General features: G+C 50.0%; 1 protein-coding gene across 2 annotated transcripts in view; it reads left to right on the top strand.

The window, feature by feature from the left end:
• The first annotated feature begins 2,398 nt into the window (after nucleotides 1-2,398).
• SALL3 (spalt like transcription factor 3) overlaps nucleotides 2,399-10,745 on the top strand; it is a 20,184-nt gene continuing 11,837 nt past the window's right edge. For both annotated transcript variants that reach the window (XM_080684612.1, XM_080684611.1), the window contains exon 1: nucleotides 2,399-3,047. In XM_080684612.1, the coding sequence (XP_080540738.1) occupies nucleotides 2,966-3,047 (82 nt within the window). In that variant the 5' untranslated portion in view covers nucleotides 2,399-2,965. The remainder of the gene's footprint in view (nucleotides 3,048-10,745) is intronic.

Here is a 10,745-nt window from a genome sequence, read left to right as displayed (position 1 = left end):
TGAGCCATTGTGTCCAGCACAGCGCCGAGCAGCCTGCACGATCTTCCCACTTGCAAAGCAAATCGCGGCTTGCGAGACACCTCTGCAATCTGAAGGCTTGCTTCTTGCAGATAAAGGGCCTGGGTCTCAGGTTCGCCCTCATTGGAGGGGCTTAAAAAACTCTCTCGACGACGACACCTCTTGGAAAATGCAAAGCAAGCCGACGAAATTAAACATTAATGTTTGGAAGTCCCAGAAAGACCTTGGGAAATCGTGCCCGTGTATTGGAGAGCGGGTGGGGGAATGGGGGCGTGTGAACCGCCTTAGGAACAAAACGGTGGGAATCCTGTGCATAAAGTGGCCCAAAAAGGAGGAGTTGGTGCCCTGAGGGCCAGGAGGCTGCGGGGAGCCAGACTCGGGCTTCCTCCAAAAGCTTCGGACACCGGGAGCTACAGGCTTCTTCTCCCCAAAGTGTTGAATAAAGGCGAAGAAGAAGAAGAAGAAGAAGAAGAAGAAGAAGAAGAAGAAGATGATGATTATTAACCAAGTCACAAAAAGCAGTGCACCTCTAACCAGGGACCGACCCACGGCTGATGGTTTTGCGTTTTCTCTTCTAGAAAGTAGTCACCGACATCTACCTTTCTACTGTGGTTGTGCAACGTCTCCAAAGTCTGTCCTGTAAATTAGGCAAAAACCTCCACTCTCTGCTACCGCCCCCACCCTCTTGCCCCTCTTGCCCCAGGAAAGTTTCTGGCTCCCACTCGCCCCAAAGAATGGCTGCAAAGTTTTCACTGCAGAGCGCTGCTGTGTCTGAGGCAGGAGTGTCTCCAAAATGCTTGCAGCCTTCGCGAAAGTTCACAGCGTAATGGCAAAGTAAGGTTATTTCCCCCCATGCAAGCTCTGTCGTGGTGTGTGTGTGTGAGACAACTCTAGTTTTCAGACACCTCATATTGGTCATTTTCTCTTTTCAAAAACAAAATCACCTAAATGAATATGCCTGCCACCAAAAAACAAAACTAAAACCAACATTAAGGGATTTTATTTTTATTTTGCAAAAGAGGTGGCGGGGCTGTTTGCAGACGATTCCAACCTGTGCGCTTCGTTCCTTGGTATGATTTTCCTGAGCTTTCCTGGAGCCCAAGGCTATTGCTTCGTGAAACTTACATAATTAGACGCTGGCGGGAGAACGCGAGCTGGGAAGAGGGAAGATTCTAGAATGGGGAAGCAGCCAGAGGTGAGCCAGGCGAGCGGCTCAGGATCAGGGTCCGTCCTGGGGGCTGGTGTCCCACAGCTAAGCCCAACCCCACCCCCAGCCACAAAAGGAGCTCGCAGCGCTCCCAGCACCCGGGGCTGGCTGGTCACCGCCCGTTGCCCCTCCAGCTCACAACACTAGGGAAAACGCCGGGAGGCCATCTGTGCCAAAGCTAGTACTAGACAGGGCCACTTGTAAGGACAAACATAAGAAATTTAGTAAATTAAAAAGACACACTGGCGAGGGACGCGGGCTCGGTGACGGCAGGGCCTAGGCACATCCAGCCTGCCGCTCTGGGATGGAGGACACGCGCGGGAGTGGGCGAGAGCGCGTGTGCACCGCTGCGGGTAGGGGTGCACGCGCGGTTGCGAGGGCGCGTGCGTGTGACCGCAGGCGAATAGTGGGTGCGTGTGCGGGGAGCGCGCGGCGTCGGCCTCTGGAGGGTGTCGGTCCAGACGTGCGCGACCCCCTCACCTTCCCCTCCCCCACCAAGTCACACACCCCCAAAGCCATAGCACACAGTGGGCTGCACGCGGGACTTTCGTGGACTTGGAACTTTCAGTCGCGCGGCCTCTGGGCACCCTGTGCCCCTGCCCACTCCCGCAGGTGCCTCGGCACCGCACCCTTCGGGAAAGGAAAGTAGGGGGGAGGAACATTGGGGCCCTGCCATTCCCTCCCTTCCCCGGATTTAAGGAGCCGCTGGCAACGGGGAGGCCCGGCGGGCGGCCGAGGGGGCCCAGGCGGCCCCGGTGGTGGCCGCGGGCGGGGCGGGCGCTCTGGAGTCGGAGGGGCCCAGAGGGGGGAGGAATGGGGGGAGCGGAGGGGAGGGGGGACCCATAGAGGGGAGGAGAGGGGAGGAGCCGCACGGCCCGCGCCGCTTCCGAACCGGAAAGTTGGTCTTGCCGAAGTCCTGCCACCCCGGCGTGCGCACTCCGCTCCGCTCCGGCCGTGAGCCTCCGAGCCGGGCCGGCCGCCTTGGGAGCTCGAGGAAGGGACAGGAGCCGGAAGAGAAGGTCCGGAGAGAGGGGGCACCCGAGCCTGAGAGGGACTGGCACGCCGAACGGCGCTGCGACCCGCTGCCCAGGAACGAAAGCGGCCGGGCAGCCCTCCGTGCCCCGGAGCGCAGGAGGCGCGGCGCCCGAGCCGCCCGGGAGACAAAGGCGCCGGCCGGAGCCCTGCCCGCGGCCGCTCTCTCCGGGAGGGGCGGCCGGGCGGCGGCGGGGGGGCGCGGCGCGGGGCGCGGGCGGCGGCGCAGACACTCTATAAAGGGGAGATCCCGGCGCGCCGGCGGAGACGGCGCCGCGCGGACGCCGCCAAAGTTTGCTGCCTGCGCCCTGGGCAGGGGCGGCCGCCGCGCCCGCCGGCTCCGGGCCGCCAAGCCGCACCTGGGCGCCGCGGAGCGCGGAGCCCGCGATGTAGGCGGCGCCGGGCGGCGCGCTCCCAGGTCCCCGGGCGCCGGCCGCCTCTTCGCCCGCGCGGCCGCTAATTGCAAGAGCGGCCTCATTTGCATAGGCCGCCGGAGTCCGCTGGAGGCCGGCCAATCGGCGCGGCCCTCCGCTAATGGACATGCATTATTCACCAGCCTAATTACTCAGCCCCATGCGCGGCCCGCGCAGCCGCCGCCGCCGCCGCCCGCGCCCCGCGCCCCGCGCTTGTCCGGCCGCCCCGCGCCGTCCCCGCCGGCCGCCCCGCTGATGCCGCTGTCCCGCGCGGGGCCCGCGCGCCGTTAGCAGCATGTCTCGGCGCAAGCAGGCCAAGCCCCAGCACCTCAAGTCGGACGAGGAGCTGCCGCCCCCGGAAGGGGCACCGGAGCACGGTGAGGGGTCGCGAGGTGGCGGGGGGCTGGGGATGGCCGGGCGGAGATTGCGACCTCCCGCCGCAGGCGGGGGAAGTTCCCTGGCTCCAGCGAACCAGTGTCCGCCGCGCAGCGCCCAGCCCGGGCAGATGGGCTGCAGGGACCGGTTCTCCACCGGAGCGCGCTGCGCGGAGAGTTTTGGAAGAAGTAAACTTGGTTCAGTTTCTGTGAGTTGGGGAGCTGCGCGCGGGGCTGGGCGGGGGCTGGGGCTGGGGCTGGGGCTGGGGCGGGGGCGGGAGGGGTCCGCACCACCTCTTCCGTGCCGCCCCCCCAGGTTCCCTGCGCCCAGACCCGGAGCGGTCCTCGGCGACCCGGGCGTTCACTGGGCAGGGGCGGCGGCGGGGACGCGTACGAGGTTCACCTACCGCTGGGCGCGGGCTGGGCACCTTTGTTCGGCTCTGGGCGCCCTGGGCGGTGCGCGTTCGGAAAGAAGCCACCGGCCCGACCTCGGCCTGCCCCCACCCGCACTGTCCTCCTCGTGCGCCCTGAGGCCGCGAAGCCGGCAGTCCCGCGCACTGACAAACTAATGATCTGGTTCCGGAGCGAGCAGGCACTGTCGCCTGGCCTTGCCTAATGGCCGCTTGGGACTTAATCCGGGGTGAGCTCGGCCGCGGCACTGGGGAGTGTTACTTGCACGCGGCGGACCCGGCACGTCTAGGCGGCTCTAAGTTTGCTCGGCCTGCTGGCGTTTCCGCGGCACCGCGGGGAGTTCTCCTTGTCCCCAAGCGAAAGTAGCATCCGCGCAAGTAAGCCTGGCGCCGGCGGCCCGACCTCCTCTCGGGAAGTTTTGGGCCAGAATCCGAGCGGTGCCATCCTGGGCCTGCGGGGTCCCCAGGGTGCGACACCAGGACGCAGGACGGTCCGCAGCTGCACCGCAGCTCGGACGTCAGATAATTCATCCCTTAAAAAACACGCCGCCTAACTTTTGGATTAACCGATTATAAATTTAGAGGCCGATACGAATCCTTTTATGAGAATCAGGCTTTCTGCAGAAAATCACAGGAATGGGCATTGATCACACGGTGTTGTGAAGTTTGACGAAGCAGGTACACTGCACATCGGGAGAAAGGGGAAAACGCTTAGGACACGGCCGGGAACTCATTAAATAAAATTCGTCAACTGGGCCTTTCTGTCGCTCAGAGGTGAGGCCCCGGTCCTGTGCAGCCCCGTCACCCAAGATTGGAACCGGAGATATGCTAAAAAGAAACGCTTGCATATGGTGGGTGGATTAGGGACAAAGAATCTTTTTGTCATGGAAATGGATTTTTTTGTTTTGTTTACTTCATCACATAGAATTTCTCACACTTGGTTTGTTTTGTATTGCCCTCAATGACTACATGATCAAATGAATGGATTTATTTCTGCCGAATGAGAAAGACAGTCTTCCCTTCAAAAGAACTACATTGCATCCCAGTGAGGAATTTTAAAGCTTTATTATTGTGGCTCCTGAATAGCTTAAAATCGGCTTTCACAGGCGCCCCAAAATGCAACAATGTAAATACTTTTCAGCTTTGTAGGGTCGTTATCAAAATGTGCAATGTCTCCTTTTATTAAAGCATATTTTAATTAATAGAGTAAAACCTCTGGTATTTAACAATTAACAAGCTGAGGCTCTGCTATTCATTTTTAATTTCACTTCAGAAATGTGAGCTTGGTGAACCTAATAGTGTAAACATGTTAGGGGTATATAGCCCATATTTGAAAACCTAGGATGGAATAAATTATTTACAAGTTCTTTTGAATTCCCCCTGTTGTTACTGAATTTATTCAGAGGTGAAACATTCAGGTTTTATACCTACCATAGGATTAAAGTTTCTGCCAAACCTGTGTTTTTACGCCATTCAGAGTTGTGTTCCAGATATTAACACAGTTTCTGATCATATTTTGCAACAGGCCAAAAACAGCTTGTCTGGGGCTGAGTCTTTGTCAAGTAGTGTGTTTCCTCCATTATTTTAAGGATAGTTTAGGCAAACTATTTAAAAATAGTTCTTTCTGATTTAATTATTCTGAAGCTGATTGTTTACAGAGCATAAAAGATACTGTGTTCTCTGCTCACTCAAGGAACACTCATGTGTTACTCTGCCGTGCTGGTCGTCATTAGTCAGATAGCTAAAATAATTTTTAAAGATAAATGGTTGTGAAAACTAAATTACTCCAGCATGAATCAGATCTTCTCAAAATTTTAACTTTTTTAAACACAATGGAAAGAAACAGACTATGCATGAAGTTACAAGGAGGCTAAGTTAGTTTACATTGTTTCAGAAACTAAGTAATTCCTTTGTATCACTTTGAGTGTTACGTTAATTAAAGCAGTAGATGCATACAGTAAATTTGAAGGCTCTTTATAATGCATGAAAAACAGACATTATATGTATAATTTTAATATAACAATGGGTGGCCGAGATCCATAGCCACATTCACTTACAGTAAAAAGACTTTATTTCTTAAAAAAGAAATGACTTTTTTTTTCAGACCTTGGTTTTTAGGCAAGCAATGAGAAAAGATAGCTATCCAAAAACAGCTTCCATGCTATCTGAACTTTATTACTGTAGGAATGAAATATGGTTATGTATTTAGAATGAGGAAAAAAGTAATAATGATTTTTGTGAAGTTGCAAAGTTATCCTGTTGTAAAATTTAAGGGTGACTGAGACTTACATTCCCCAGAAGAATCTTTTACTGTTTCTGAAAATTTAGAAATAAATGTGTTGCAGCTTATGATTCAGTTAAATGTATGCCACCAATAATGATCCTGGGAGCCAGCTGAGTATTTTTTCTCTAAGAAAAAGTAATGAAAACTTCCAATGACAGAAGAGTGCTTCACACACCTCCTAAGAACTTTAAAAGGTGCAACCTTGCTATCCGTTAAAACACAACTTTATAAAAATGCGTTTTACTGTCGTTAGAAAGAAAACGTGTTTAAGGAAGAACAAAAGGATATTATAATTTAAAACAATTTGTCATCGTATGTTTTGTTTGTTAGCACTAATTGCTTCAAAGTGTGTTTTTATTTTCAGTCATATGGCTATCTTAAAAAATCCTTTTAAATATGGTGAGCATGTGATTTAAGAATTTACCAGTGGTATTCACAGACTGTGTTTAAGTTAAGGGGAAGGAGGCCACCAGCCCTCGGTGCAGAGAGCTTTTCTCTTTAATCTGTATATGCATGGTTTGCCTTGAGTCCTCTCCTCCTCTCCCCGCCCCCCCCCCCCCCCCCCCGACACATTTACAATTCAGCATTCGAAAAGGAAGCAACACTGGGGCCATTTTCTAAACATTGGTAGGCAGATTGTTTTCTCTGAGATGGGAAAGGTGAAAAGTAAGTAAGAGGGAAAGGGGAGAGGAGGACTTTACAAACATTTATTTTAAAAATAACACTTAAAAACCGTACCCTTTTTAAAAATGCATCATTTGGTAGTCAACGGAAAGCCTGCCAATTAATTCCCACCTCACAGAGGAAGAGCTGATTACCTAACAGTGGGGGTTTTATGTACATTTTAAACTTCCACAACATTTGATAATCCAGTATTTTTAGATCTGTTCTGAGCCAGGAAGAGAAAAAGGTATGGCCCAACAGCAGGAATTACTTAGCAAGCTGATTATTTTTTGTATACAAAATGATGGCAAAAGTGGGTCAGATTTCATTTCCAACTGCAATCTCTCAGGCTGTTCCATTCTTCTCAAGGTAGCTCTCGGAACATTTTCTTTTTCTGGGTGTGTGTTGGGGCGGGGGGGGGGGGAATTCAGAATAAAACCAGGGTTTTGCTCTGCACTGAGCATCAATTGGAATTTAGCATTCTTAAATGTCAGTATTGGCACAGGCTTTTATTCAAGTAAAATTAAAATCTTCTTAACTGCTAATGAGGTTATGCACCGTCTTTATGCTGCAGAACAGTTTCAGAAGGGTAGTTTTTGAAGGGTTTTGTTCTCCTGTTAGTTTTTATTTGCCCACATGATCCCTCGACTAGTTGCCAGAATCAGGCCAACGTGTCCCAGTCTTGTGAAGATGAAGGCTAATTGTGCTGCGTGTGAGCAGGCTTGTAATTATAGCACATGCTACATTGCTACACATTTCATAAAATCACACGTAAACAAAATCTGTAAAAATCCAATGTTTTAATATGGTCTTAAATAATGTTTGTGGGGTTTTGTTGTTGTTGTTGTTTTTTATAAAAAAGCAAACTCATCCTTAGGTTTTTCTCTTCTAATTTGAACACCTTTATGATTTAAAATGCAGTGAGCTGTCTGTGTGATTCCCAAGCCAGCAAATAAAGCAAGGTGTGTAACAGAAAGTGTAAAATATTAATTGAAATAACAAAATAACGTAATGGGCACCACTTAGGTTAGAGATTGGGGTTGATCTGTTTGTTATTTAAAGAGAAGAGTTCTCCAGGCTGAACGATGGCCGCCTGAGAGACCGATGATGCCATATCTAAACCTTGTCCTGGGGGGCCTGTGTTCTCCCACTACCCCGGAGTAGTTCTGCTCACCCTCCAAGATCCCTACCCCCTCTGCATTCTGGAAAGCCTTCTGCCAGTGGCCTAGGCCCTGCTGTCTGAGGTCTGGGAGAAGGTGGGGCTGCAGAGCTGGCCAGCTTCGGACCCGGCTCCCTGAAGGTGGGTCGTTAGAAGGGCTCTGACAAGCCTTGCTGATTTAACCTTTGCCTGCTTTGGCCTGCCAGGGGTGGCCACTAGATGTCAAGCTCATAATACAATTAGTGCATCTGTGCTGTTGACCTTGGCAACAGGACTCAATGCTGTTCTATTAAGTGTTAACACTGAATCTGAGTGTTAACTGGAGACCTCGAGCTTGCTCTGGGCTGCTCAGCTTATCAGACGCCCATCTCGTTCAGCACAAGTGTTTATAGTTCTTAAAAGGACAGAGAACGGTTTTCTTTTGTACGGCTATTCATCTTGAACTGTTTAATTAACCCTGCAGGTGCGGTGCCACTCGGTCTTAATTCTTCGGCATCACTGGTCCTCTTTTGGAGAGGGACCTCGCATCGCTGTTTGGGAATTCTATTGTGTGACCGTGGACATGCAGAGCCACCGGCCTCTGTGACCGGGGCAGTGGCTTTTCCAGGATGGTTTTTTTGCACATGTGTAAACTTTGCCCATAGAAATGGATCAGTGCAGTGGAGTGATGATGAGTGGAGATGATTGAATGCCCTCCCCGAGTGCAAGCAGTCTGACCGGGACAGTGATCCAGCTCTGTTTCTGGACACAGTGTCGTTCCTGCCTCTCAGGGGCCATTTAGAACCAGGTGTTTGTACCTCTAAGAGGTTTTGCTTATTTCTCTGAGTTTTATGAATAGTGGACGTGAAAGATGACTAGGGCTGGGGCACTTTCGAGTGGACGTGAAGTAGCACGTTAAAGTCCATGTGTCAGATCTGCGTGTAAGCCTTCCGAATCCTGACCCACAGTGACCTGTGCAAACCTCGTTTTCACCCCTCACGGGAATTTTGATGAGATAGTTCTCCTGGGCTGACCTACTTCAGGACTGTGCTGTCCTCAGGCATAGATAGTGATGTGTGGGTGTCCATCAGAAGTGTGACCACAGCCTACCGTCTCGATGAAAGAACTATTGTGCAACCTTGAAGTGTCACAAACATCTTATTCTTTGCCACAGCATCCAGGCAGATAGCTAGAACAAGTGGGGTGTGTGTCTGCTCTTCGTCTGCTTGTGGCCAGAGAGGAGAGTGCTCAACCGCCCGGGTGCCTCACCACACAGATTAAAAACTGCAAATGTTTCAGCAGAAGACGGTTGGTGGCTGTGCCACAGGTGGTCGTTACTTAACAAATTTGAGCTGTGGGCCACCGAGCGGAGCGGAGCGGAGCGGAGCAGGCACGCGGGTCCGCGCTGGCGTTCGGCATAGCGACAGTGCCCTCCACCGTCCGCTCCGGGCTCTCCAGCCTGGGGTCTGGGGAAAAGGACACAATTTTTCTGTTGCGTCTGGAATTTCTTCTACATTGTTAGACACAGTGGGGGTCTCTATTTGTCTCCTCCTGTGTCGCAGCTTGGGCTCAGTATGTGATAATTCATCTTTCTTTATGGGATTCAAAGCTATCATAAGGAGTTAAAAGGAATTAATTTGCAAGAAAATAAGTGTCTCCTGACAATTTAGGAAAACTTGAAAAATGCTTTCTAGATTTTTCAGGAATGGTAAAGGCAAAGGAGAAAGTAGGATTTTCGCTCCTAAAGACCCACGTGGCCTTTTAAAAGTTACTAATTAAATTGGGGAAGTTAACATCCTTCTCCCATACTGAACAAGTTTACTTCTTTTGTTAATGGTGGGGGTTTAAAATGTGTAACAAAAGTGTAGCAGAGTAAAGGGTAAGCGGTTGAGGCTCAGAAACAAAATTTTAAAAAATGTCTATTTACTACTTCTTTGTAATTGCTTAGTTTATTTACAAGGCGCTGTGCTCCTGAAAAGAGAAAATACAAAGCCATACTAAGAACAGTAGTTTGGAATTTTTAAAGAAAGCTCTGTGTCTTCAATATTCTTACATATGTTGCAACAATTCTTTTCCCTTGTGGCTTCAAAAAGACATTCTGCCTGTCTTCCGCCACATTATTCTTTAGGAGACAGTGAAAACATGATACGTGTATAGTATATAAAAGATCAGGAATTGAAGCTGAGAGAATTGTGAAACAGTTGAGTGGGGTTTTATTTGGGAGGGGTCGGTTTCACACTGAGAGAGTTTATCCTAAGAATAGGAACATTTTTGTTAAACATTCTCTGTATGTTTTATTAGTGAGAAGAAAAAAAAAATCCCTGTCTCTAAGACTGTCACTGAAGCTCTATCCCTTTGTTAGGGACTTTCTCTGAAAGGCCGCTGGACCCACTTTCCCTCTTCTACGGAAGTGAGGAGCAGAACTTGCTCTAGAAGGTGTGAGCAGTGATGGAGTTAGAAAAATCTTAGATATAAACAGCCAGTGGGGGGAATCACTGTAGACTAATTACACATTTCCTCTTACACTGATGGCTTTATGCTCAGCTGTGTCCTCCCTCTTGACACGTTCAGGAAGCAGATTCGTCATGAAGTCCAGGACCCAACCCGACTCGACCCGGAGCCATGGGCTGGCACAGGTTCACAGAGCAGACTGTTCCCAGGGCAGCATCTTCCTCACACTGATGCACAGCGAGGGGCAAGTCACCTGAGAACTCCTGCTCCCCAGGACGGGAGGCTCCGGGGAATTGGCTGGCATTTTTCTTCGCTTGTTCTGATGTAACCCTTACGCACTATAAATTCCTGCCTCGCCCCCCGCCTGTTTACAATTTGAAATCTTAGTCGTTGAATAGTCAGTATGTTAAAAATAAATTGCTTTGACATTAATGATAATGTTGGCAATGCTTGTTTTTCAATTCCCCCTAAGAAAGAAAGACTTTCCAATTGCATTAGAAATAAATGTCTCAAAAGTGTACTGTTACAGTGACTCATGGAACGCTTTTACCTTGAAATACAAAATTTCAGCTCTATTCACTAATGGAGGTAATAACTTCTATTTTTAGGACACAAAGGCCAGTTTAAATGTAAAATTCAAAGGTGGTTGAATACATCTGAATCTGGCTTAATATCAGCTTAAAACAATGGCAGGATTAAAGGGCTTTGGAAGTTATGTGATAAAACTGTGAGCTGCATTCAGATTTTTCTCACAT

This window comes from Plecotus auritus, assembly GCF_963455305.1.
Source record: "Plecotus auritus genome assembly, chromosome: 8".
Taxonomy (NCBI): Eukaryota; Metazoa; Chordata; class Mammalia; order Chiroptera; family Vespertilionidae; genus Plecotus; species Plecotus auritus.
This window is presented reverse-complemented; position numbering and strand designations above follow the sequence as displayed.